The 26,969-nt window shown below is 54.6% G+C and overlaps 4 protein-coding genes across 9 annotated transcripts in view; 1 reads left to right on the plus strand and 3 right to left on the minus strand.

Moving 5' to 3' along the window:
* Nucleotides 1-1,383: 1,383 nt before the first annotated feature.
* Nucleotides 1,384-2,867, minus strand: FOXS1 (forkhead box S1). Its single transcript, XM_025469658.3, has one exon. It carries the CDS (start codon nt 2,637-2,639, stop codon nt 1,647-1,649), a length of 993 nt encoding a protein of 330 aa, XP_025325443.3. The 5' UTR covers nt 2,640-2,867; the 3' UTR covers nt 1,384-1,646.
* A 1,493-nt stretch (nt 2,868-4,360) lies between these two features.
* On the minus strand, nt 4,361-14,943 carry LOC112673773 (interferon regulatory factor 4-like). 2 transcript variants are annotated; one of them, XM_025469657.3, is made up of 8 exons: nt 14,770-14,943; nt 9,420-9,609; nt 9,013-9,110; nt 8,039-8,150; nt 7,851-7,919; nt 6,345-6,713; nt 5,637-5,755; nt 4,361-5,409 (listed from the first exon to the last, which is right to left on the minus strand). In XM_025469657.3, exons 1-8 carry the CDS (start codon nt 14,941-14,943, stop codon nt 5,272-5,274), a joined length of 1,269 nt encoding a protein of 422 aa, XP_025325442.3. In that variant the 3' UTR covers nt 4,361-5,271. The 2 variants fall into 2 exon arrangements, 1 of the variants encoding a protein (XP_025325442.3); XR_004808800.2 differs by having other exon boundaries at nt 5,379-5,409; nt 5,637-5,818.
* A 2,721-nt stretch (nt 14,944-17,664) lies between these two features.
* On the minus strand, nt 17,665-26,456 carry DUSP15 (dual specificity phosphatase 15). Of its 3 annotated transcripts, none has more exons than XM_025469661.3 (7): nt 26,239-26,347; nt 25,523-25,556; nt 23,844-23,926; nt 21,217-21,266; nt 20,264-20,338; nt 19,094-19,265; nt 17,665-18,249 (listed from the first exon to the last, which is right to left on the minus strand). In XM_025469661.3, exons 6-7 carry the CDS (start codon nt 19,217-19,219, stop codon nt 17,977-17,979), a joined length of 399 nt encoding a protein of 132 aa, XP_025325446.1. In that variant the 5' UTR covers nt 19,220-19,265; nt 20,264-20,338; nt 21,217-21,266; nt 23,844-23,926; nt 25,523-25,556; nt 26,239-26,347; the 3' UTR covers nt 17,665-17,976. The 3 variants fall into 3 exon arrangements, with proteins under 3 accessions (XP_025325446.1, XP_025325445.1, XP_025325444.1); XM_025469660.3 differs by lacking the exon at nt 26,239-26,347 and adding an exon at nt 26,430-26,456 and having other exon boundaries at nt 17,668-18,249; XM_025469659.3 differs by having other exon boundaries at nt 17,669-18,249; nt 26,190-26,344.
* The window catches only part of TTLL9 (tubulin tyrosine ligase like 9), a 70,910-nt gene continuing 69,915 nt past the window's right edge, over nt 25,975-26,969 (plus strand). For 2 of the 3 annotated variants that reach the window (XM_049100214.1, XM_049100212.1), the window contains exon 1: nt 25,976-26,115. The gene's annotated coding sequence lies outside the window, so the exon portion shown is untranslated. Of the gene's footprint in view, nt 26,116-26,969 lie in introns of all 3 variants that reach the window. The other variant, XM_049100216.1, reaches the window with a different exon arrangement.

Genomic DNA, 26,969 nt, shown 5'->3' on the forward strand with positions numbered 1-26,969 from the left:
TGTCCCCACATCGTTGCTAGATGGATTCCAGGTTAGGGTCCCGCCTGCATGGTGGGGAGGGGCCCTACAGCTGGCCAGGCACTTTCTCACCCCCTTCCGGCCACAGTGAGCCCCCACCCTGTGGGTCCCCCCTCCACCCTGGCGGCTCTGGAGTCTGTGGGAACCAGACAGTTGGGACTGTCCAGCCGGGCTTGCTTCCGCCCAGGCCCCAGGGGACCTGCTGAGGGAGGAGGGAGCAGCAGAGGCTGCAATCAGCATGGCCGCCTGCCTGAGTGAGGCCCTTGGATGGACTGGGCAGCCTGCTGGACTGAGGGGTCTCCAGCCCCGGGGGTGTTGCTTTATGGTGATAGAAGATCCAGCAGGCCCTTACACCAAACTCCAGAAAGGGGGTTCCCCCAGTATCCCTGACCTCTTTCTTTTCTCTGTATACCCAGGATCCAGATGGGGGTACCGAGGCTCCAGAAGGAAGGGTTTTGCTTCAGCAACTCTAGTATTGAAGGGTGTGGGGGACAGGGAGATTCCACAGAGGTCTGTTCCTCTGAAGGGGGCCATGAATATACTCATTTCTCCTGCTTCTGCCCAAGGGAGAGGCTAGAAGAGGCCAGAGGTCAGGGCTCCTTCACTTCTGATCTGTACCCAGGATAGCCACCCACTCCCGCCATGACAGAAATGCTTTCTTAAGGAGTCATCAGGAGGCCTTGGAGAGCTGGGGACTCAGGGAAGTCCGTCATTCATGTGGGAAATGCAGACAAGGCGACTGGTGCCTGCCTTTGGGGTCAGGGTGCCTCTTTTGTACTGGCATTCCAGGATTCCATAAAAGCCCCTCCCACTCTAGAGTCCCCCCAAGCTCTGCTCCTACCCTGCGTGCATCCCCTGCATCCTCACTCAGACTGCAGGACAGGGGCTACATTTGCTGCCATCTGGAGTCAGATCTAACGAGCCCCAGGCTCTCTGAGCCTCAGTTTCTACCACCGTAAAATGGGGATGACATTCCAAATTGCACAGAGTTTGGTGAAAGGATATATACAAGCCCAGGACCAAATAAATGCCACAGATGGTCACATTATGAACACTCATAAGGGGGGTGAGGGTGCTGAGTCACAGAGCTTGGGGCTGGAGAATTAGCCCCTCAGGCCAGCCCAGCTTCGCCCCCTGCCTGGTGTCTCTTAGCTACACCCTTTTCTCTCTTCTCTATTCCCTGATTCCCCCTTCCTCCACCTTCTTGGGAAACTCCCTGAGAAAGTCCCCAGCAGGAGAAAGCCTCATGTGGGACATTTTCCTCCAGGGTCCCCTGCCCCTGCCCCACAATCCCACAACCACAGCCACCGCACACAGAATCAGGCATCCCGGCCCTCAGCCCCCAACCATCCAGGAAGCTGGCCCTCATCATCACACTGGTTTTATTGGCCCTGAGAGCCACAGAGTCAACCCCAAGGGGGCCCTGCCTCCCCTCTCCCTCAAGTCCATCCGGAGGCTCTGGGGGCCGGCTGGCTGAGTGTTCACTACTCCAATCTTGGCTTCCTGTCCCGATCGCTGGTGTGCCAGGCCTGGGTCCCTTGAGAACTCCCCAGATCCTAGAGTCAGGCTCAGCTTGGAGTGTGTAGTTGGCAGGGGCCCTGCAGGGACTGCCCGAGGGCAGGCCAGCTTCACTCAAAGAAGAACATTCCTGGTGTCCGGTATAGGCAGGGGGTCAGCCCCAATGGGTAGCTGGAGCCTCCCTGGACAGGGAAGCTGCCTGCAACCCAGGGTTCCTTGGGGTCAGCTGGCAGGGGCAACGGGGCCCGCAGTGAGGCTGGAGGGGTAGGTGGTGCAGGAGAGGGGGCTGCTGAGGCCAAGAGGTGCTCAAGGCCCGGATCAGTCCCCATGCAGAAATTCAGTGCCTGCAGCCGGCACTGGTAGCTGCTCCCGATGCCCGCCTCTGGGGTCAAGATGGGTGTGGGGGCCTTGCTAAAACCCTCAGCCTCGGAGAAGCCAGCAGGAAAGCCAAATGCCGGGCATGGGGAAGATGAGGGGGCCACAGGGAGCTCCCCTGGGCCTGCAGGCTTAGGTGTGGGCATCTCTTTGGGCTCCGTCGGTGGCCGAGGCCTGGCATCAGGGGTCGCAGGGCACATGCTAGCTGGCAAGGCCCCCACCAGACCCCCAAAGCTTAGGCCCTTGGGCTCTGGCAGCTCCGGTGGGAATGGGCACTGCCTGGCAGTCATGGCATCGGGGACTCCTGGATCCCGGCTGCTCCCTCTGAGGGGTCCACGTCGTGCCTTGGCAGGGCCCCTGGCTCCCTCGGCACCTGCTCGCCGGGTGAAGCGTCGGCGTCGGCGCAGGAAGCTGCCGTGCTCAAACATGTCGTGGCAGTCGGGGTCCAGCGTCCAGTAGCTGCCCTTGCCTGGCTTGCGGTCATCGCGGGGCACCTTGACAAAGCACTCATTGAGTGACAGGTTGTGGCGGATGCTGTTCTGCCAGCCGGGCCGGTTGTGGCGGTAGAAGGCGAAGCGGCCCATGATGTAGCGGTAGATGCCACTGAGTGTGGCCCGCTGGCCTGGTGAGCTCTGGATGGCCATGGCGATCAGAGCTATGTAGCTGTAGGGAGGCTTGGTGGGCTCCGCCGCGGGGGCCAAGGGCCCGGGCAGGGGCTGCTGCTGCATGCTGGCCGGGCTGGCCGGGCTGGCCGGGCTGGCGGCTGCCGGGACCACGGAGGGGCCAGGCTCGGCGTCCAGAGCTGGTGTCCGGCACAGCCCGCCCGGGCTGGTTAAAAGGCCCACTGGCCCAGCCTCCCAGCCTGGAAAGGCAAAAAGGGGTGGGCCCACCAGGCTGCCCTCCCTTCCTCCCTCGCCCCCTCCCCCAAGGCCCGAGAGAGAGGCGGGCAGGGAGGCCAGGACTGGGAAGCTGTGAGCAGCTGTGGGAGGTGGGGGGTGGGGGTAGGAGGGAAGGGACTGGGACCCCCGGGCGATGTGTGCTGGGAGCTGGTGGCTGCAAGGGACAGGACATGCAACTGAGTGAGACAGAGACAGAGAAACAAAAAGAGACAGAGGCAATTAAAAACAGAGAGAAAGACACAGAGGTCGAGACATGACAAGAGAAACGGTGGCACACACAACGAGGACAGAGGCAGAGACATACACAGAGACGAAGAGGAGGCCGAAAGAACAGAGACACACGTGGCCAGACACGCACACGCACGCACCGCACAAAGTTGGGATCGCTGAAAGAAATCAGTCTACAGAGATAGAGTGAAAGAGGCAGATCCCGAGAGAGACGCAGGCCCAGACACAAGAGATGGAGGCAGAGAGACACAGAGAGACCCACTGGGGAGAGACAAAGATTCAAAGCTGAGCTGGAGAACTGGGGGCACCGGTGGGAAAAGCCCCAGGAATCCTCAGGTCCCTGCCTCTAGCTCCTCTTTTCTGGTCTCCTTCTTCCAGGCCCGGGGTCTACTTTCTCGCCCAGCAGCGCACAGCCCCTGGGGTCACGCTAGCTCTGAGATGTTCCAGGATGTTCGCTGTGGAGGCGGCGAGAACCGCTAAACCGGTACGCTGAGCTTGGGCGCCCTCTAGTGACTGGTGAGGGGAGGGCAACCATCTGGGCAGAGACCTTTCCCTCTCCCCCCACAAAGAGGGGTTTGAAGCAAGTCTCTGACCCTGTCTGAGCCTCAGTTTTCCGTCTCCAAACTGGGGCTGGCGACTCTTCAGCTGTCCGTGCTGTGATGAGAAGGCAACAGCCCCTTTACACAGCATCCAGCATCCTCCTAGGGTCTAGCACAGAGTAGAGGTTTGGACATGACTCAAGAATGTCACTCTGAACTGAGGTTCCCCACCAGCTGCAGCCTTAGGCCAGCGAAGCCTAGGACAGTCAGGTCTTCTGAAGGATGGAGTGGCCTGCTCCATGCTCTCCCACCCATAAGAAACCAAGTCAAAGGACACCAACTGTGTGCCTCTCCATGTCAGCCTCCTGACAACTCATCTTCTCTCTCTGCATTTACTCCTTGGACCAAGATTGCTCCAAAGGCCTTCACGGCTTCTTTTGAATAGATGGGGAATCTAAGCCTCAGAAAGCTTAAGGGGCTTGCCTGAGGTCACACAGCTAGTGAGTGACAAAGCTGGGATTTGAACCCAGGATTCTGTTATCTCCTTAACACCACCTTTTCTACAGAAGAGCTGCAGGGATAGAGGACATCACTGGATCCCTATTGGAAAACAGGCTATGAACCCCAAGAGACCAGGAACGTGCTGTTTTGTCCAGCACTGGCCCAGAACTGAGTAGGTGCTTAATCAACATTAGCTGAATGAATAAAAAACAGTGATTGGATTGACCTCAGTCCTTTGTCAAAGCATACAGTTTCCCCCCTCCCTGGCCCCATGAAAGAGACTTATTAATCTATCACTAAGAGATTTATTATGTTGCCATCTGTAGGAGAATCCCTATAAAGAAAGTCAGAAATCAGAAGAGGGAACAAGGTCTGATATCCAGGGCAGGAAACAGTAAGTTTACTGCCAAGGCAGGGTCAATTGCCTTCATGATTGAAGGGGCTCCCTCCCAATTTTCAAGGACTCCCTACAACTTGCAGTTTGCAAAGTTCACTGGGGTTTAGGGACGGCCTGGACCCCCGCTTCCTGCTTTCGCTTCTGCCTTAGGGCTGTGTTTGGGGGTTTGCCTCAGTTTCTCTAAACACAGTATCTACTGGCGCTGGTGGTTCAGCTGTCAGCCCCCAAAGACCCCGGTTCAGGCCAAGTTTTCTGCTGTGGGATCCCCTCCCTGGCCGTATAAGAATGGAGACTAGTGACAGGTGGGAGGAAGGGTCTGGAAACTCAGAGCCCCTCAGAGGCAGGCAATTCTGTTACTATGTGGTTTCACTCTGATCCCTGAGGATCTAATTATCTGTAAAACCAGCTTTAAGCAAACCTTATAATGAATCAGTTGGAGGTAAAGCAGGCTCTCAAGTATACCATCTCAGACTTGTTGGGCTCCCAACAAGAAATGAAGTTTTGTTTCTGCCCTAATTGCTGTTTCTGGAACCTCAAGGTTGAGTTTGGTTTCCTCCTGACTTCCCAGGCCCAGCTGCATGCTGTCCGCCTACGCGCCTTGTTCCAGGGCTGCGTCTCTGCCTCTGCGGCTGAGAGGTTGAAGGGCACAGATCTGCTTCCGCTGTCCCCACAGACCTGGCTGATGGGTGTGGGGGGGTGGCCTCAAGTCCACTGGCAGTTGGGCAGCTCTGGGGTGGGATCCACACCCGGGGTGGGAGGGCTGACTTCAGATGGTAGGAGAGGAGGAAGTGATCCTTTATTGCTGATTCAGCTGCGCCGTAAGCAGGTGAGTGACACCATCGGACATGCTGAGCTGGGGACTTGCCATGGCTGGGGTACCACGATAGTGGTGCTTGGAGTCCAGGAAGAGCTGGCGGGCGAAGACTGGCTCCACCTGTGAGGGTGTGGGGTGCAATGAGTCAACTCTCTCAGCACCCCCTAGGTTTCCATAGGAAGTCACAGCCCTGGTGACAGTCTCCCCACCCCACAGACACTTTACATGCAGGGTCCTACAGACCAGAAGGTCATCAAGTCAGGAAATGAGGACAGGAGGGAGTCAGTAAGGGGCTGTTCCAGGTGATTGGAAGGCGTGGCTCTTCACTGGAGTGGGAGGTGACTCACGTGGGCCATGATGAGCCGCTCCTCCGGCTGGTCTGGGGGCCCTGGGTACTCCTCACCAAAGCACAGATGGATTTGGTACTCGGGCTCCTGGCCACCATCCTGCAGGTGGGCTCGCAATTCTACAGGCAGCAAGACTGGGGGCTTGGGAATCCCACCTGGTGCTTATATCCCATGCCCATGACCTGGAAGGCCACATCCCCATTGTGCGCCCGTGCCCTGTGCCCACTTCCACATCCCTATACCTGTCTCATGTCCCACATCTGTGCCTACTTCCAGTGCTCATGCCCTGTGCCTTGTGCTTCTACGCTCACTATCAGCCTGTGCCCATTGCCATCCACCTATACCTATGGTGTGCCCAGTGCCTGAGTGCCCAGCCTAGGCTTAGTGCCCTATACCAAGGCACCTGCTCAAGTCTTACGCTCATGCGCACAGCCAATGCCCCCAGCCTGCCCCGTGCCTACCCTCCCCATAAGTCTATGTCCATATCTGCGCCCAGGTCCCCCGATGCCCATATTCGCTCCCGCTCGCGGCGCTTGTGTGTCTCATCCTTTGTTTCCACGTCCACCACAAGCCCAGAATCCATAAGCCCATTCGCCTGCCCTCACGTCTCGCGTGCGCCCTCTCCTCTGCTCTCGTGCTTCCGCCCACGCCCCTTGTGCCCAGCCACTCTGTCCCACGCTGCCAGCGGGCCCACCGCCGTGCTCTTACCCTCGAGGAAGCGGCGCGTGTCTAGCAGCTGGCAGGTGCGCTCGCGCTCCAGCTTGTTGGGCTGCGCGCGGTGCGGGGCGAGCGGGCCGCGCCAGTACACGCGGCCCCGGCACAGGCGCTTGGCGAACACGCCCTCGGGGGCCACCCACAGCAGCACGCCCCGCTCCAGGTGCCGTAGCAAGTGCCGCAGCACGCGGGCGCCGGGCGGCGGCTCCGGGAAGCGGACCTGCGCGACGCGCGGCGGCGGCCCCAGCAGGCGCTCGGCCGCGGTGACTGCCCGAGGGCTCAGGCGACAGCCCTCCGCGGTGCGCGCGGTGGTTTCCTGCACCAGCTCCGCGCCGTAGAACAGCCGCACGTGCAGCCAGCAGTCTGCGGGGCCGGGAGAGGGGGCGCGCCGGGCGTTGGAGGCCCCAGCACCGAACACCCTCTCAACAGGGCAGGGGACGCCCCCACCGCCCGAGGTCCTGCGGGCCCCCATGTCGGGAGTTTTTGGTGCTTCCTCCGGATAAATGATAATGATAATTCTAGTAGTAGCAGTAGTAGTACTAGTACCAGTAGTAAATAGCTGCAGCTTCCAGTATAAATGAACTGGTAGTTGAGCTCCGGAGTCAAAAGCATAGGATCTGAGGCCATCTGTACAACTGGGACAGGCTAGGGCCCTTCCAGTCCCAATCTCTGGGATTCTAGGAGCTTCTTTCCAGCAAATATATATATTTTTTATTTATTCATGAGAGAGAGAGAGAGAGAGAGGTGGAGGCAGAGGGAGAAGCAGGCTCCATGCAGGGAGCCTGACGTGGGACTCAATCCCAGGTCTCCAGGATCAGGCCCTGGGCTGAAGGCTGTGCTAAACCGCTGAGCCACCCGGGCTGCCCCCCAGCAAATATTTTAATGCTGATAGAAGCAACAATAAAACAGCAGGTTCCCATATGAGGGGACAGCAGGATGCTCAAAAGGTTGGGCTGGGAGCTCTGCTGCCCTGCCATTGCATTTTGATCTTTCAACTGCCACTTATGAGCTGTGACCCGAGTAACTTTCCCAGGGACACCTGGGTGGCTCACTGATTGAGGGTCTGTCTTTGGCTCAGGTAGTGATCTCGGGGTCCTGGGATTGGGTCCCACATCAGGCTCCCCGCAGGGAGCCTGCCTCTCTCTCTGCCTATGTCTCTGCCTCTCTCTGTGTGTCTCTCATGAATAAATGAATAAAATCTTAAAAAAAAAAAAACTTTCACAAGGCTACTGTGTGATTTCGGGCAAGGTTCTTTTTTTTGGGGGGTAAGGTTCTTAATCTCTGTGTTGGGTTTCTGTATCTGTAAAGTGGGGGTGATAGCAGTATCTATCTCACAGGGCTGCAGGAGAGCTTAGGAAGATGCCTGGCATAAACTAAGCCCTCAACAAATGTTAGCTCTTTTTATTATCTGGGCTGGGTGCTTTGGGTAAAAGACAAAGGCTAGCTGGCTCTCCCCAGTTCTGCACACTAGTCAGAGGGGAGAGCCTGCAGATTCCTTACCAGGGTTGCTGAAATCCTCAGAGGAGGGCAAGGGGCTCCAGCGGTATGCAGGTTCCTGCACCTGGTACCCTAGGGAAGGAGGGGAAGCTGTCAGGCACCACTTCACCCTGGGTCTCTCCACCCCTAGGTCAAGGTCCTGGAGGAGGCCAGAGAGGAGGCAGGCATGAGTGAGGCGATCTGGTCCTTACTGTGGTCAGCCAGAGGGCCTGTGAGCTGGGCAGCTGATGGCAGAGAGGCCCGCTGGGCCAGCCTGGGGGATTGCTCCTCGTTCTTATCCTCTGTGGTTGATCTGGAGCTGTCCTGGCCATTGGGAGAGAGTTATGAGGGTGGGAGAGGAGACTGTGGGCCACAGGAGTTCCCAGACTGTCCTCAATGGGGCAGAAGGAGGCCTGGACAGACTGCAGGCCAGTTGGGGTCAATAGAGGCTGTAAGGTTTCAGAGCTCAAGACCTTTTCTCTCCCAGAGGTAAAGAATTGATGGAGCCATTGGAGATTAGGGGGTTGGAGATGAAGCTCACTATGCCAGGAAGAGAAGAGTGAAGAGTGAATTAGCAGATGGGGGTTCAGAGGTGATAGAGGGGACAGAGGTGATAAAAATGGAGACAGAGTGATAGAGATGGGGGACAGAATATAGAATGCATGCTGATGGAGGCACTAGGGACAGTGGATTGGACCAGGCTGGTGGGGGGATGGGGACAGAGCAATGAACCATGGATGGTGGGGGAGAGGTGGTGGTGGTAATGGGGATGATATGGACAGGGTGATGGGGGTGGAGATGCTGGGGTGATGGCAACAGCGAGAAGGTGAGGGAAATGCAGTGACAGAGCTGCATCTGCTGAGGGCAGAGTGATGGACCCAATGATGACAGGGGCAAGGGATGAATTTCAGGAGAGAGGCCTGAGGCAGATGGTGATGGAGTTGAAGGGAACAAGGGGCACCCAGAGGTGACAGAGGCAAAGGGAACAGGACAATGGAGCTGAAGATGGTGGTGCAGATAGAGCAGAGGTAAGAAGAGGTCGAGCTGGCAGGAGGGATGGGGATGGTGATGGAGCAGCAGCTGGAGGAGAGGACAGGACAGATGACAGCGCCAGAGAGCACCGAGGGCAGTTCGGGTGAGAGGTGACCGAGCTGGCAAGGCTGCAGAAGCTTGAAGGACAACCAACCTGGTCTGTCCTGCAGGCCGGCTCTGTCACTTCTCTGGGGGACTCCTGCTGACTCTGAAGAATGTTCTTCTTTTCAGGGGGAGCACAAGCCCTGGCAACTGGGTGGAGCAAGAGGCAAGCTGTTGTTTCCTGGGCCTCAAGGGGAGCCCCCCCAGTAGAGGTGATCCCACATGAGGATGAGGTCACAGCATGATTTCAGGCAGGGCCCACCTCTCTCTGGGCTTCAGTCTCCTCCTTTTCTAATGGGAACAGAAATTGAATGTCTATGGGTCTTTCTGTGTTTACCAACCCGGGAGTTTAAGCTTAATAAGCCCACCATTTCTCAGTTGACATACAGATGGGCAAGATGAGGTTGTTATTGCCTAGAGAGCTTCCCTCGGCCACTACCTCCAGGGGCAAGATGGTACCTGGACAATGGGCACCGTTGGACACAATCCGGTAGACTTTGTAGGGGTTGGAGACATCCAGCTGGCTGCGCTCGCGCACCTCACAGAAGTCGGCGCTCTTGTTGAGGGCACAGCGGAGCCGGGTCTTCCAGGTTGGAGGGTCCTCCTTGTCAATGCCCTCTAGGTGCTTGCCCTTGTATATGGCCCAAGCCTGAGGATGAGCAGTGGTGCTTGGGGAGGGATAGACCTGGAGTGGGGCCGGTGCTGTGCAGAAGGAGGGGGGCCTGCCTCACCTCCCACCCTTCTCTATCTCCCTCCAGGCCTCTGTCCCCTTCCCCTTCATCCTTTTCTGTTTCTTCCTCCCTCCATCCAACACATGTTCCTCAAGCTCCTACAGCGTGCCAGGCCTGAGCCAGAGACTGGGGACTGAATGGGGAACAAGATAGACGTGACTGCTGCTCTCTAGGAACTCAAGTCTGATGAGAGAAAACAGCTACAAACAGCTAAATGGAAATAACAATATTCCAGGTTGTGGATTATGATCAATTTAAAAAAAAGGATCGTGGGATATAAAAGAATGGCAGTGCTTCGCTATCTGGAGAACTATAAAAATAAATCCTGACCTATTGCCACAGACAAAGTGGACTTCAGATGATTCAAAAACTCAAGGTGAGGGCAGCCCAGGTGACTCAGTGGTTTAGCGCCGCCTTCAGCCCAGGGCATGATCCTGGAGACTCGGGATCGAGTCCCACATCAGGCTCCTTGCATGGAGCCTGTTTCTCCCTCTGCCTGTGTCTCTGCCTCTCTCTCTGTCTCTCTCACGGATAAATAAATAAAATCTTTAAAAAAACCAAAAAACAAAAACCCAAGGTGAGAGGTGAAAGTGGAAGCCAATAGAAGATAAAACTCTTTCAGGGGGAGAGAATGCCTTCCTGTGCCCCCTCAAAGGCATGGACCAGAAGGCAAAACAAAGATGATGTCTGAAATCGGCAAGGGGCTAATTTTAGAACATACAAGTAACTTCACAAACCAACAGGAAACCAGAGAGCATCCCCTAAAGAAAAAGTTCTTATCAAAGGGCAAGAATGGGCAATTTAGGGAGGAGGAAACCAGAAGCCCATGAGCATATGAGGATGTACTTTAAACTCATTAGTGTCAGAGAAATGTACAATAAAAATGTGAACTACTGGGGTGCTTAGGTGGCTCAGTGGGTTAGGCATCGGACTCGATCTTAGCTCAGGTCTTGATCTCAGGGTCATGAGTTCAGGCCCCACGCTGGGCTCCATGCTAGGCGTGGAGCCTACTTAGTTTTTTTTTTTTTTTAAGGGAGCTATCAACTATAAGCCAACAAAATATTTAGTGAGTTGGATAATGCCAGGAGATGGTGGGGATGTGGACACTATTAGTGGGTGTGGGATGGTACAGAGCTTCTGGATGGTAATCAAGCATGTCTCATCAAATTAAGTCTAAATATACTCTCTGAGTAGAAATCCCAATTCCAAAGGAATTCTCACAGGGGCTTATGAGGGGAGCAGGGCTAGGATATTCACTATAGCATTGCTTGTGGTGCTCAAGAGCAAACTTGTGTCCATCCCCAGGAAAGTGGATAGAGGTGTGTGTGTGTCATGGACGCCCACTATAGAGTCTATGCAGCATCTAGAAGCATCTAGGAGCAACAAATAAGATGTACAGAGAACAAAAATAAATCTTCAGAGCATGATCCTGAGCAAAAAAAGGGAAGACACAGAATGAGATCTACAGACAACGTGAAGTGTATGAGGTAAGCATACATACAAAACATTTCTCTGTAAGAAAGCATACAGACCAGAGATATTTGTTAAACACATTAGAATGACTGTAGTGGCAGAGGCATTAAATAAATAAGAATATGAGGGGCTACTTTAGAGGGGTTATCAGAAATGCCTCTATGAGGAAGTGGCATTTGAATTGATGCCTCAACGAAAAGGATGGAGTCCAACAAAGAGCTGGGGGAAGGGTGGTCTAGGTAGAAGGAACAGCAAGTACAAAGGTCCTGAGGTGGGAAGACTGATAGATTCAAGCAAGGCCTGTGTGACTGGAGCAGAGGGACCACAAGGGAGAGCAGGAGGAGATATATTGGTTGCAAAAACCACATTCAATACTGGAGGGTTTTAACTCATGAATCCTATTCAGTCATTGCCTTCAGAGATTCCAGACCTGATGTGGAAAAATGAACACCAAACAGAAAACGCAGCTCCTGTGTTGGGGCTGCTTGGCAATGGTGAGAACTTTAAGGCTTGATTTTGCTGCCTGCAAACTGTGTCCACAATACCTAACCTGATGTGGTTGTGCGGCGTGTAGCATGAGTGGTCTCGGTCTGTGTAAAGTACTTAGCACAGTGCCTGGCACACAGTCAGTGCTTATTTATTGAACTTTTGTTCATTCTATTAAGGATATAACTGAAAGTTAACCTGGGCACAGGACACAGGGTACTATCACTATGGTGAAAGAGGGACCTTTGCTTTGTCTGCTGCTCTGTCCCCCAGTGCCTAGAGTGGTACCTGGTACACAAGAGACACTGTGTGTAACTTTGTTTTATGTGTGTTTCTGTTTAAGAAACATTTTATTTCATATAAACTGCTTCATTCCCACTGAGCTCATGGCCAACAGCACAATAACTTATGCCTGACTGAAGCTTGTCTGAAGCTTATTTTTTCCATAAGACACATCATAGCCTTGTCATATGTGGGAACATTAGACAGCACTTTGGGGTTACACAGGCTTGGGGGCCGTTTTAAATAGTAAAATTGCCAACAAAAAGCACAAAAATATGGGAAAATGTGGCACTAAATAGCCCTTGAAAAGAACACCTGTTTCTAGTAGAAGAGCTGAGACAAGAAAGCAAAGCATCACTTTGTTCAGCGTCAGCTGGGAATGTGTGCGTCTGGGGACCAAACTGGCCATTCTGCACCTGCCCGTAGGCCACAAAAGTGCCTTGAGTACTGACTTTGGAATTGCAAATACATGTTAGCGAATATGCAAATCTGCAAATATAGAATCCGCGAATAATGAGGGTCCACTGCATGTAGTGCGGGGAGGGGAAGAGAAAGTAGAGACAGATGGAAGCTGCATCGTGAAGCTCCTCAAAGGCCGAGCTTTATCCCGTGCCCTTTGGGGCACCAGGAGGGTGCAAAGCCAGGGAGTTCCTTGCATGGGTCAGTGGTGGATTGAGGGGAGGGCAGGGCCAGTCTCTCAGAATCTCCCTCTTCTGAACAGCACATGGTCCTAAGGGACAGGCTATGTAACCCCCCGTTCAATACTCACTGAGTACCTTCTGTGGGCCAGGCCCTGTGCTCAGTGTCACAAGCCTCACGTAGCTGCAGGCAGTCTGCTGCGGAGGAGTTGTTTCAATGGAAGAAGCAGAAGGAATCAGAGGTGGCCTAGGAGAAGCACTGAGTTGGAATTTAATAAACGCATTCAACAGATGAATGCATTAGGGAAGGCTCCTGAGATGTTTAAGCTGAACAAGATGAGTTGGCCAGGTAAAGCTGAAGAGGAGAGGGTATTTTAGTCAGGGTGAACAGCAGGTGCAAAGGTCTAACAGTGAAGGTCTAACACATGAAGCATTTAGAAACTGAAAGAACTGTCAGGTCAGGTCTAAAGCCAGGGAAGGGAAGGGTGGGGAGAGATGAGCCAGGGAGGAGCAGTTCATGCACAGCTCTGAGGTCTTGGTAAGGAGTTAGAACTTTATCCCAAGAGCAATGGGGAGGCCATGGAAGGATTCTAAGTAGGGAAGTGTCAAGGCAAGATTTACATTTAGGAAGATCTCCTGGGATCCCTGGGCGGCTCAGCAGTTTAGCGCCTGCCTTCGGTCCAGAGCATGATCCTGGAGTCCTGGGATCGAGTCCCACATCGGGCTCCCTGCATGAAGTCTGCTTCTCTGTCTGCCTATGTCTCTGCCTTTCTCTCTCTCTTTGTCTCTCATGAATAAATAAATAAAATCTTAAAAAAAAAAAAAGGAAGATCTCTCTGGAGGACTGAGGGGAGATCTGAGGGGCAGGAGGGAGCAGGGAGCTCTGTGAGGTTGTTGGGATTGTCCTGGTGAGAGATGGTGGAAATGGATCCAAGCAGATGGACTGCAGAGAAACTTCTGTAGGAAGAGCCAGCAGGCCTTGGTGATAGAGTGCAATGAGACTGGAAGGGAGAGGAGAAGCCAGGGTTCAGGTGCCTGGCTCTGGAGTCTGGTGACTTTTAGTGCCACCTTCCATCTGGGGACACACAGAAGTTTGTCGAGGCAAACTAGGAAGTGTGGTACTGAAGATGTGCTGAGTTTGAGAGTTCTGGGGGTCATGAGACCAGCAGGCTTGGGGCCTGGAGGGGAGGCTGGGAAAGGTGGGCTGTGGAGGAGGGGAGTGGGCCATGAGGAGGGAGGTCCTGGAGCAGTGCTGAGAGCACCCACAGAGGAGTGGAGGGCGGGGGAGGTTGAGTTTGGGGTCAGGAAGGTAGAAAGAAAATGGAGTGAGGGTGGTGATGGGAGCAGATTCTGGAAACCAAGTGAAAGTGTATCATGGAGGAAGGGTCCACTGGGCCCAGACCAATCAAGAGGTCAAAGATAATGGTGATGGCATCTTTGGATTTGTAAACGAGTGATGTTTAGCAGAAGGGACAGAAGCCAGACTGAGGGAGGGAGTTGATGACCAGACCTGTGAAAGTAGGAGCCAAAGGTGGCTGTGGTGTTTGGGTGGTGGCAGTGGCTGGCTTATTGCTCAGAGGAGAGCTTCCAGAGTTTTGAAGTTGATGGGAAGGAGGCCATTAACTTGAAGGAAGTTAATGGTGACTGAGGCTGAAGAGGGCATCCCTGGAGGAGAAGCATCCTTGGAAGGGGTGCATCTGTAGAGGAGGGCCATCCCTGGAGGGGGGGCATCCCTAAAGGGGATCCCTGAGAAGGGTTGGTGTAGGGAAGCACCAAATGTGTCCCCAGGCTACCGAGATTGGCAGTTTGGAGAGGTGGGAAGTTGTGGGAATCCCCGGTGGTGTCTAGTTTCCCCGTGGGAAGGGAGGAGAGGCCTCCTGGAGAGGTAGGGGATGGTGCAGGTATTGCCCCTTTGGCTGATTCTGTTTTAAGAGGGCATCCTTGGGGAGCCCTGGGGGGGCTCAGTGGCTGAGCATCTGTCATTGGCTCAGGGCATGATGCCAGAGTCCCTGGATGGAGTCCTGCATTGAAGTGCCCAAAGGGATCCTGCTTCTCCCTCTGCCTGTGTCTCTGTGTTTCTCACGAATAAGTAAAATCTTTTTTTAAAAAAAGAGGGCGTCATTGGGTCTCCCATACATGCACAACACTCTCTGCAACCTAGAGACAGCTGAGGCTAAGGGGCAAGCGAATGGCCCTTACCCTGAAGAGTGCCGCGTCCTGCTGCGCCCGGTAGCCCTGCTGGGCCGCGTGCTTCCAGGGGATGCGGAAGAGGGTCTTGCCTGCGTCCTCCCAGCGCAACCCCGCGTAGCGCCCGCTCTCGATCTGTGCCACCAGCCAGTCGCGGAGTCGCAAGGGACCCCCGGCCCCCGCCATCGGTCGCCTGCCGGCGGGGACCTTCCCTTCCTCCTTCCGCCAGGGGTCGCCGGCCATCCAGGACGCAGTGCGCCGGCGGCCAGGTGTGGGGTGCGCGGTGGCTGGGACCCCAGCACGACCCAGCACGACAGGGAATAGCGAAGCCACCTGGATGGGGCGCGGAGGCGGCGAAACTGAAAGTTCTGGATGGGCGAGTTTCGCTTTCCTTTTCTCTCCCTCTGACCCTGGGAGGCCCCATCCTTTGCACTTCTCGCCCTTCTCTGTGATAGCCTGGCCCAGAGGGCATCTTGTGAGACAGAGTAGGCATTTAGAGGCACAGTGGGATGCTAAGACCCACTGGAGGGTACTGGGGAGGATACCCTAGGATCTGCCTGTCCCCGCTGGGGCTCAGAGGTGCAACCAGAGGCATCCATTGCCCCACCCATGCACCTGTTCTCTGTCCTTCCCAGCCTATGGGAACCTTACAGGTCTCTTTTCAGGACCTGGACTGTAGAAGTTGTAAAGCCACGGTGCTTCTTAGACTAACTCTCATCAGAATTGGGAGGCAGAGACTGGTTTACAATGTACAGTCCTTGCCTCCACACCAGATCTGCAGAAAAAGACTTTCTGGGTAAGAAGCCCAGTAATCTGCATTTAACAAGTTCTGTGGGATTCTGATCCAGGTGGTCTATGGGCCACACTTGGAGAAATATTTGCTTAAATACTGGGGAGTTCTCATCTACAGTGTTGACCTGGCTAAAGCCTTTCTTGGAGGTCCTCAGGCCAGTTCTCACTACAGTGTGTGAGATGAGTATCATTACCCATTTATTATTAAGAAGAGGAAGGTGGGTGCCTGGGTGGCTCAATCAGTTGGGCATCTGCCTTTGGCTCAGGTCATGAGCCCAGGCTGGAGAGGGGATCCAGTCCTGCGTTGGGCTCCCTGCTCCTCGGGGAGTCTATTTCTCCCTCTATTCATCCCCCCCTGCTTGTGATCTCTCTCTCATGCTCTCTCTCTCAAATAAATAAAATCTTTCTCTCAAACAAAACAAAACAAAAAATGGCTCAGAGAGATTAAAGCCCTGTAGCAAGGTCATGAAGCTAGTACCTGGAGGCAGTCAAGATCTGAACCTGTGTCTCTCTATTCCCAAAGCCCAGGAGCCTAAACAGTGCCCCACACTATCCCTCAACAGTTTACACCTGGGGTTTAGGGACACCCACACCCACAGAAAGTATATACAAACTCTTTCATGTCTGTGCATTTTTCTAGGGTTTGTATCTTTCATTTAATTGTCAAAGGAGGGTTGCAATTTGAAAGAGGTCTAGTCGCTCAGACTACTCCACCCTTAGTTGCATACAGGGGGGAAACTACAACTCCGAGCAAGCAAAGAGTTGGATGCCCAGTCACATTGACCAGCGGCTGGTAGTACTATCTTTCATGTAGCAACTGTCACGGGGGGCTTTCTTCATGCTCCGCACCCTCTGTTCTCACATGCTAGCCACCACTCAGTTCTGACCCCTCTATAGTTATAGCCACGACTCAGACTCACCTGTAGGGCTCCAGCAGGGCCCAAAGCATTTCATAGGATTAAATCCAAGAGTAATAATTACATCTTAGCGGGAATTTTAAGTGTGCCAGACAATCTCTTCATTTTTCTGGGTGGCAGAGTCATAGTAATTAGGAGGATGGGGTTCCCAGCCCCACCCCTGGCTATCTGGTGACCTTGGACACCAACTTCAGTTTCAGAGGGCAAGGCTGGGCAGCAGGTGAGGATTATTTCATCCATCTTCCCACCCCCCAATACTGGAATCTGGGCTCCCCCCACAGCCCTGAACACAGTGCTCAGTGCATAACAGGAAAGGAACTCCATACAGGTGGCTCTTAGAGGTTTTTCTGACCCCTCTCAACTCCAAGTTACCTTTAGTTCAGAAAACTCAGCTCCGATGACCTCTGTTCACCCTCGGGGTCACTCTGCTGCTTGCTTGGGCTGCCCAGAGGCCTTCCCTCCTCAGTGGCTGCCCCCCGCCTCCCCCCGGCCTTTAAGCTCCAGGTGGGAAGGATCTTGAGTGGGGTAAGATATTTGCAAATGATATATCCAATGAGGAGTTAATATGCAAAGTATATAAAGAACTGAATACAAGTCACCACTGAAAAGGCCCCAAATAATCCAGTTAAATGAGCACCAAGGAACTGCTTCTTAACAGCCACCATGGAACACAGACTGTCCAGGTTCAAATCCAGCCTCCCCTACCCTGGCTGTCCTCAGGCAAGCAGCCTACCCTTTCTGAGCCTCAGTTTCCTCCCAGGGGTTAAGAGAACTCATGCATATAAAAACTCAGGCAAGAAGGAGGCGCTCTAAAGCTCACTAGCTAGTATTTGTGAGTAGGGAAGAGGAAGGAGCTGATGAGAAGCAGAAGGGCTCAGTGGGGGAAAGGGATTCATAGAGAAGGAGGGATTCAGGGGCCTTTTCAGGAGACCAGGACTCCATGGAGAGATAGGTGTGGGGGTCAGGGCAGTGAATGGAGTCTCAGGATTCAGCCCAGCCCAGGGCAGTTTTTGGGAGGTGGCAGGCTCCTCAGGCCCTATGGGACACAGACCCCCCCCCCCAACCTCGGCTTTGTTGCCTGCAGACTCCAGCCCCTGGCGGGCTCCTGCATCCCTGCCCCTTGCTGAATGACCAGGAGAGGCTCATACAGACAGCTTCTGTGTCTCTTTAATATCCTCCAGGCCCATCCACCCCCCACCCATCCACCCACTCCCACTCCCGCTGCCTTTAAGGGTGGAGGCCCGGGTGCCCCCTCCCCCCAGCCCAAGGACTAAGGCACCAAGTGGCTGCAGCAGGCCGGTCCAGACACAGAGACGCAAGGATGGAGGACACACGGACTGCAGACGCAGACAAGCAGCGCGGGCATCAGGGGCGGGGGCGGGGTCAGGCCGCCGCGGGCTCCCACGGGCTCTGGGCCCGTCCTGGAGGCCGTGGGAGGCCCAGACGGCCCCGAAGGGGGGCAGTCGTTAGGCAGAGGGGCGCCACGGCGGGGCGGGGCGGGCCGGGATCCTCACTTGCCGCCTTTACGGGACAGACACCGCGGGAGGCAAGAGAAAGTCTGCTTGACGCGCGCCAGCAGGGGCAGCGGCCGGTGGGCCTCCCGGGGCGGCCGCGGCACCAGGCGCTGCAGGGTTCCCTCCGAGGCCGCCGAGTGCGCCGCCGGGGACGCGGCCGCGGCCGCCGAGCCCTGCCGGCAGCGCTTGCACAGCGGCAGCAGCGCGCGCACGTCCTCCTCGTCGCGGAAAGGGCTCTCTCCGAAGCGCTCCTCCAGCTGCCGGCGGAGCTGGACGGGGGTGGAGGAGACGGGTCGGCCGGTGCCAGGCGGCCGGCGGTCCCCTCCGCAGTCCTCGCCGCTCCCGCCGGTCCGCGAGCTTCCCAGCCCCCGCTAGCCCCTCCCCTTCCTGAGCATCCTCTCCCCCTCGCTTTGCAGTTTCCAGGGCCCTCATGGAGTGCCCTCCTCCTCGGAGTCCCTTCCCTCTCCTGAGCCTCCTTCCCCTTTGACACTTCATCTTGCAGACCTGCTAAAGCCCCCAGCACCGTGGGGACCACATGAACCCTCCTCCCTGAGCAACAACCCCACCCACACTGGCTTCCTCTTTGCCTGCCCCTTTCCTCAAGCAGCCTTGAAGATAAGCCTGAGTACCAGCGGGCCACTCCCACTCGAGGGGAGCCTTTCTGCACCTACTGCTTCTGTCTCTCATCCCTAATTCCCAGGGAGGTGTCGGTTCTTGACATCTCCATGTGCCATCTGCCCGGTGGGCATAAGAGAAGGAGATGCTTTGGCCTCATCAGGAAACCAGGGGTGGAGTAGGGAATGGACATTCCTCCCCAAAGGGATCAAACATTCAAATGGTAAAGCATGCAGTGCTGGGCCCTTGTCAAATTGAAGGATCCACAGTCTGGCCCAAAGGCATCCAAATTCTAAACTAAAAAGGAAAAGAAAACATCTGGCTGACCACACAAAATACACCTAGGGGCTAGATTAGCTAAGGGTCATGAGTTCGAGATCCCCAGAAAAATCTCCTGCTAGGTCTGAAGCACAGGCTAAATTCTTTCCAATCAATTCTCAACTCAAGCGGAAGAGTCTCCCTGCCCTGCCCAGCTCCTGCCTCTGCCCCAGCCCCTACCTTCCGGGAACTGCCCCAGCCAAACTCTTCCAGCTGCTGCCTAAAGCCTGGGTTGGGGTTGGCGATGGGCCGGGTGGCCTTGATGGCTTCAAGCACGTCCCGCCAGCCTAGCCCCGTCACAGTCATCACATATGCCGTCACGATGGTGGTGCTGCGGGAGATGCCTGCAAAGCTGGGATACCCGGCCCCCCCAGGCTTCAGGTAAGGCCCAATCTCCTCCATGCCCTGCCCTCACACACCCCATCCCCACACCGCAGCTCTCCCACCCTCAGATTCTGAGCTTCCATCATAGAGAGCCTACCAGGACCTGTTTTCCCTCTTTCTTTGCCCATGCTGTTCCTTATGCCTGGAGTATCCCCCTGGCACTCTCCCACATCACAGGCCTGAGTGAAACATCACTTCATTCATTTGTTCAACAAACATTTCCTGACCATCTGTTATTTTTCAGGTACTGGGGATATGGTAGAGAATAAAACAGACATGGTCTCTGCCATCCTGGGGCTTACAGTACGGTTGGGAGAGATGGCCACTAACCAGGGAAACAATTTCAGGTGGTGATAACTGCTCTGAAGAGCAATCCAGGAGCTAAGAGATCATATAGGAAAAGGCATTAATTTAGTAGAGGAGATAGGGAGGGATGACGGAAGGGGTTTCCAAGGAAATGACATCAAGCTGAATCCTGAAAGATGGGTAAAGGTCAATCAAGAATGTTTTGGGCAGTGTACAAAGCCCATGAGGTGGGATTCGGTGGATTTGGAGGGTGGGGAGTTGTCAAGTGCAGCTGGAGTGGGGAAAGGAGGGGCAGAGGGCAACAGACAGGCTGAAGGAGCTGTTCTTAGGACTGGGGCTCTTACAGAGCTGCCCTGAGCCCAGCATAGGGTAGGTGCTCAGCAGGTAGGTTTTTCTCCATTTTACAAAGAGGAAATGGGAATCTCAGGGAGAAAGAGCTCCTTGGCCTTGGCCACACTGCTGGTAAGGGACAGAGCCCTGATTTGAGCCCCCGATCACCCTCCATCAGATGAATGGTAGACTGTCATGCATGGGGACAGGATGGAGAAGGTCGATCCCAGGTTCCACATTCCCCATAGGGTGTGTGTGTGTGTGTGTGTGTGCGTGTGTGACACAGAGGACAGCCCCTTACTTCCTCCCATCATTCCTCTCTTAACTCACCAGTGCACAAGGCAGTTCCCCCCATTGAGGCGGCAACAGTGGATAAAGTTGATACATTCTTTGAAGTGCTTTTTGCTAGAGAAGAAAGAGATAGGGTAGGGAGCACTGGGGGGCATGTTCTCCTAGGAATTGTCCCCCTCCACACTGATGGGGTGCCAAGAGCCCTGGGTCTTCGGGTCAGCCAGCCTAGGCAGAGAATAGGGGCCTGTACTATAGAACAAGTAGAGGTGGTGTGAATTAACAATGGCAGCATTTCAGGCAGTGAAAGAGGCCAATAATGAGAAATCCCACCATGGAGGTAGGAGTGCCTCTCCAGTGGATCCTATTTGCATGGAGGGTTTATCTTTCAAGGAAATGGGTGTGAGGGGACAGAGGACTCCCACTCTTCCAGGGTCTGCAATCAGAGCATCTGGGGACAATGTTGGTCAGCAACGGGTTGGGAGAGATATCTGTCTGGGTTACTTCCAGGCTGGGAGGTACTGCTGCTAATAACAAAACATAAAAATCCTGCTTCCTGAGTCCCCATTACATGCAGGCCCTGTCCTAGATCCTCAACCTGTGCCATCTGATCTCAGAGAGGGAAAGCGATTTGTGCAAGGTCACAAAGCAAGTAAATGGCAAAGCCTGGCTGGAGCCCGGAGGTCTTAACTCCAAGGCCAGGAAATGGCTGAGCCTGACCCCTTCAAATCTGCTGGGGCATCTGGTCCTTAGACAGGGTACTCTCCATTTCACAGCTAAAGACACTGAGCTCTGGAAGATTACAGGTCTTGGCCAGGACAATAGGCAAGGGTGTAGCTGAGACAGAGTCAAACATAGGTCTGAGTGACCACTTGTGCTAGGGTCCCCAGGACAGCTCTTTGGCATGAGTCCTCTCTGTCATCCCCCAGACCATCCCCCACCCTCCCTCCCATCACCACAGAAGACACCTCTGTTGGTGCCTCCAGAGAACTTACATGGGTACCTCAGGGGTGTCCGCCACAGGGATGCGAAGGTAGGTTATGTCCTGTAAGTACAAAACACACATGGGCAGTGGGGGTGCCCTTGGCTGCACCCCTGACCTTGGCCAGGGCTGCCCAAGCACCTCAGGACCCCAGGCCAGCTCCTGCCCCTCTCTGAGCCACTGCTGCCCCCTCCATCTAAAGAGGGTGGATATCACCTCTGAGTGCCTCCCAGCTCTGAGTTCCAGAACCTTCTGAGAAGATGGTATCCTAACCTCATAGGTGATTTGGGCAAGAGGACTTGATAAAAAGGATCCAGGGACTTTTTATTTAATAAGTGGAAAAGGGCAACTAACAATGACTCTCCTCCAAATGAGGTTTACAAAAATCATACCCAAAAAAGGGCAAAGCAGGGTCTCTGGCTGGCTCAGTGGGTAGAGCATGCACCTCTTGATCTCGGGGTTGTGAGTTTGAGCCTCACGTTGGGTGTAGAGATTACTTATTTTAAAAAGGGCACAACGGATTTTGTTATCTTGACAAGAAACAAAAAACATTAACATAAATTTATAGCTCATCAACTGCAGTTATAAAAGTATGTGCTGGGCAGCCTGGGTGGCTCAGTGGTTTAGCGCCACCTTCAGCCTGGGGCGTGATCCTGGAGACCCGGGATGGAGTCCCACTCCGGGCTCCCTGCATGGAGCCTGCTTCTCCCTCTGCCTGTGTCTCTGCCTCTCTCTCTCTCTCTCTCTCTCTCTCTTTCTGTGTGTGTCTCTCATGAATAAATAAATAAAATATTTTTTTAATTTGTTTTAAAAGTATGTGCTAATTATTCAAATAATCAAGGGATGAGTTTTCTGTAATTTCTCCCACAAACTGGCTGTGACATTCTTTACTTCTTGCTTAACCTTCACACAAGATCATAAAGCTGATTTGAGCTCCTCTTCCAAGAATCACTTTTCTCAAGGACCTCTTTTAATCCTTTTATATTCAAATTACTCTTTTTCAAGTGCCAGGCCCACCACCAGCCTGGCTAAGGGACCCCGGGCCAGGTCCTCACTTGTTAATGGCTTTGTGTGAGATTCCAGTCCTTCTGGGACTCATTTTTCCCAAGGTCACACCACCCTGTATCTTTTGCAAGGTTTGCAATTTCACTTTGCAACACATTTGGCGTTGGGGTTGCTTGGCATCATCAAACCCTGACTGGTAAATTCACGGATAGATGGGGAGGCAGAGCTGCTGTGGGAAGAGGTAAGACTGTTGGAGTGGGGACTCATTTGGCAGGCAGTCATTTCATTAGTCAATCTACTCATGACTGGACAACCTACTCCATGCAATCTAGTGATTGCATCCTCCAAATACTCCAAAACAAGCCTGCTCTATAAAGCAAAATCAGGCTGCACTGACCTGGAAATTTCTTGTATGAATGACACCAAGAATCACAGATTATTGGAGGTGTGATCTTAGAGACCATTAACTCTGACACAGGGGGAAACTAAGGCCCAGAGAGGGAAAGGAACCTGTCTGAGGTCACATAGTAAACCTGTGACAGAACTTGGTTTGGGTCTCAGATCTTCAGAGCCCATTTCCACCCACAGTTATTCCCCTTTAGTGGGTGACATACATTCTAATAGATGAGGAAGCGGCTCTATTTATGGGATAAGAATATGATTAACTTTGCTATATCAGCTGTAATTTGTTGACTGTTATGTGGCTCTCAACAACTCAGTAAGGCATGTACTATTATAAAGTCACCATTTTAGGGGCACCTGGGTGGTGCAGTCAGTCGAGTGTCTGACTCTTGGTTTCCACTCAGGTCATGATTTCAGGGTTGTGATCCTAAGGTCACGATCTCAGAGTTGTGAGATCGTGCCCTGCATTGGGCTCCATGGTCAACAGAGAGTCTACTTGAGATTCCCTCTTCTTTTCCCTCTACCCTCCTGCTTGTACTCGCTCTCTTTCTCTCTCAAATAAATAAATAAATCTTTATAAATAAATTCCTATTTTATAGATCAGGCAATGGAGGCTCAGAAAGGTGAAGCCCTGGGCCCAAGATTACAGAATAAGTGGTCTGGACTTCCTACTTTTCTCTTCTGGGTTACAACATCCTTACCCCTCTTTTCTAGGACTCTATAATACCAGCACCAACCCTCCCAGTGGGGGCCATGCTTTACAGTGTGCAAAACATCTTCACCTTCCTGCAGCCCCTTGGCATCCTCACAACAGCCCCTCTTCGGGCAGACAGGACTGAGGGATCAGAGGCCCAGAGATTACACAGCAAGCTTTAAAAACCAGAATCATCCATTTGTATCATCTGTTCATTTGGGCAATGGGAACCCCGCATACGGGCCGTTTTATGGCTCAGGGTGAGGCCTCTGGGGTCAGACCATCAAATCCTAGCTCCTTAGCTTTGTGGATGTGTGGCCTTAGGCAAGTTTCTTTACCTCTCTGGGCTTCAGTTGCCAAATAGGGATCAAATGGGGATGCTAATGTAAAACAAATCAGTTTTTAACAGAATGACCTATTATGGGTCGGGGAGGCAGTACAGGACCCAGCAGATAGTAAGTACTTGATAAATGAGTGCTGTGGGGTCTAAAGCTCCCCTCCACAACTGTACGCAGCCCAAGGACGGGGGTAGGGAGTACCTGCAGCAGAGGCTGGGGTGACTCGTGGATAGAGATGATATGCGTAATCTTGTTCCGGCCCAGCTGGTCCGGATCTTTGGCATCTGAAAGAAACGAGATGCCTGTGCCAATCTAGTCAGAGTAACTTAGAAAGGTGGAAGCTTGCTGCCCAGCTCCCTGCCCCACCCCTCCCTCTCCACTTTGGCCCACCCTTTGCTAGCCCCCTTGTCCTTGGACACCTGCGTTCCTGGCATGACAGGTCCCACCACACCCCTAGGCGTCAGTCTTATCTCTATGGCTCCCACAAGTAACAGCCCAGCCTCTTCCCAGCCTTGCTCATGCTTCCTTCCATGGCAAACACCCTTTCCTGGCATATCCTTGACCTAGCAACTCTACTTCCAGAGATCCTGTCTACAGAATGGTTTGCTCACCCAGAAAGCTGTGTGTAGAGGATAATGTTCTCTGTAGTACTGCTCATAACAGTAAACACACCAGAAATTGTTAAAAAGTGGGAGCAACCTATACATCCACCATGAGAGAACTGAATAAATAATGGTATAGTCATACTTGAATATTGTGCAGCCATTGGATAGAAAGGCCTGTCCACAATATACTAACAAATAGGAAACAGGTCACAGAACAGCATGCAGAATGCATTTTTGTTTTAAATATTACATCTGTATCCACAAAGATATATGAAAACCGACCCAGGGATAAACCTCACACTTCTATCAATGGCCATCTCTAAGGCCTGGAATTCCAGTGTATGCAGCTCTTTTAGAATCAGAATAAAAACATATCTCCTCTCTCTCCATATGTCTACTTCATTTAACACATTCACTGAGTACTTACTATGTGCCACCTTGGCTGGGCATGGGAGTGTAGGGGCAACTTCATGGCCTACATGAAGGGCCATGAAGATTAAGATTCAGAGCGTATAGGCGTACTTAGCCCAATACTAAGATTGGGCTTGAGGCGCCCATGAGGCATGAGTACTTAGCCCAATACTCATGGGCTTGAGGCGTGAACTGCTGAGGTGGCTCCCAGGGAGGAGGAGATCAGATTTGTGGGAGTGGAACATCTATGCCAAGGCCGGTGGGGGGCAGGCAGGGGTGGAGGGGGAAAGCCCTGTGCTGGTGCAGATGCCCCTTCTTCTCTGAAGCTTTCTCTGACTCCACATGGAAATGCGTGGAGTCTCAGAATCAGCTGGTCTCTTAGCACAGGCCTGGGACTGGTAAAGGGCCATGGCCTTGGGACAGAGTGGGTAGTGCTCACTAGCACGTTTCTGGGGCAGAATCGAGTCTCGAGAGACCTCCTCTCTGTGTAGAAGCTTGTAGGGGGAAGGTTCCCAGTTTCTCCACTAGAAGCAGCACCCCCAAACAGGCCTCAACCCAGAACCTCAGGGCTGTAAGAGCTCTAAGAGTGAGTGGGCCTTGTACTGGAGATACTGGGGCTCAGAGGAGGTGCAGACTTGCTTGGCATCTGGCAGGCGTTTTGAACCCTTTGCACTGGGGACGCTCCCTGCCCACATAACCCTTAGTCCTCATGAGCGCCTTCTCCCTCCCAGCCTGGCATTGCTTCCCTGCCCCCGGTCCCATTCCTGGGTGCTTCCAAGGTGTGTGGGCCAGAGCATGAATGGTGGACACAGGCTTGGGACAGGCAGAGTGCCACGGCCTTGGGACAGAATGGGCAGTGCTCACCAATGAAGTTTCCGAGGTAGAGTCCAGGAAGTACCTACAGGAGAGACAGGCTGGGGTCAGTGGGGTAGGGATGAAGGCTTCCCACGGGGTAGCTGGGGGCCCACAACCCATCCTCCTCCTGTGACAGGTGTCTGGACCTCAGGACTCAAGGAGCAATCTCCTGCCCCCACCTCCTGGGCCTGGACTCTGCCCCAGGGGTGGGGGGCAGGCCAGCTTGGGCAGGGGTGAGAGCTGGAAAGGTCAGAGGAGAGGTAGACTTGCCAGGTGGGCGGTGGGGAATTCTGAGGAGGGAGATGGGAAGGCAGGACAGGAAGGCCATGCAGAGGCAGAGGGGGAAGAATGGAGAAACAGCACCTGAGAGAGTCCCAGGAGTCAGAGACAAGGAAGACAGAGACCCCCGGAGACAGGGCAGGGGGCTCGGACGGAGTGTGGGAGTGACAGAGCCACAGAAGGAGCCAGCGAGAAACCGTCACAGAAGCAGGCAGAGGCAGACACACGGAGAGAGAGACGTAAGCGGAGACACGAGGATGCGGGGTCACAGAGTCGCCGAGACCGAGACCTGACACACGGCGCCTGAGGGCGAGGGCCAGAAGGTCAGAGGCGGGCACGGCCGCCGGGCGGGGCGGGGGGCGGCCAGGGGCGGGCAGCGCGATCCCCGCCCCCCTACCTTGGTCATGCCATTCCCCATGATCCCGGGGGCGGGGGTCCGGGCGCACCCCCAGCTCGCCGCCCGGAGAGCGCTCGGCTCGCAGCTGCCCTGCTGGCCCAGGCCCGGCGCCTGCAGCCTGACGGGGAACAGGGGCCCCTGCCCGGCCGCCGCCGCCGCCGCCGCCGCCCGCCGACCCCCGCCAGGGAGGGAAATGGTGGTGGAGCCGCCGCCGCCGCCGCCGCCGCAGGCTCCTCCTACCCCCTTGGTCATGTGGGGCCCCCCCCACCGTGGGTCGCGGCGGGGGGCTGGACAAAGCCCCAGTGTGCCGGGCCCAGGGCCCGCGGGACAACGGCAGCTTGTTGGGCCGCGTGGGGCCGCCACCTCCGGAGGGGGGCGGGGGCGCTCCCCCCACCTGGCACCGTCTGGCGCGGGCCGGGTGGGCGCGGGGGCGGGAGGAGCCCCCGGCCGCCGCCGCTCGGATCCCAGCCCCCGCGCGGCCCCGACCTCCCCGCGGGCCCTGGGCCTGGCCGCGCTTTCCCAGCAGAAGCGTGCGGGGGGCTGGACTTGGATCGCTGCGGGTCCCCCTACGTTCACATACTGTGTGGGTAATTCCTTCCTTCGGAACAGCCTCACTCCTGCCCCGCCCCCATGCAGGCATCCTCCAGCCAGCCTTCCTCCTCCCCCACTCCTGCGGCCATCTGCCCTCCCGTCCTCCAGTCCACCCATTCATCCCTTCCTCGGTCCATCCATTCATCCATCCGTCCATCCTCCCTCCCTCCCCCTCCTTCATCCCATCCA

Source organism: Canis lupus, chromosome 24 (assembly GCF_003254725.2).
Source record: "Canis lupus dingo isolate Sandy chromosome 24, ASM325472v2, whole genome shotgun sequence".
NCBI classification, from domain to species: domain Eukaryota; kingdom Metazoa; phylum Chordata; class Mammalia; order Carnivora; family Canidae; genus Canis; species Canis lupus.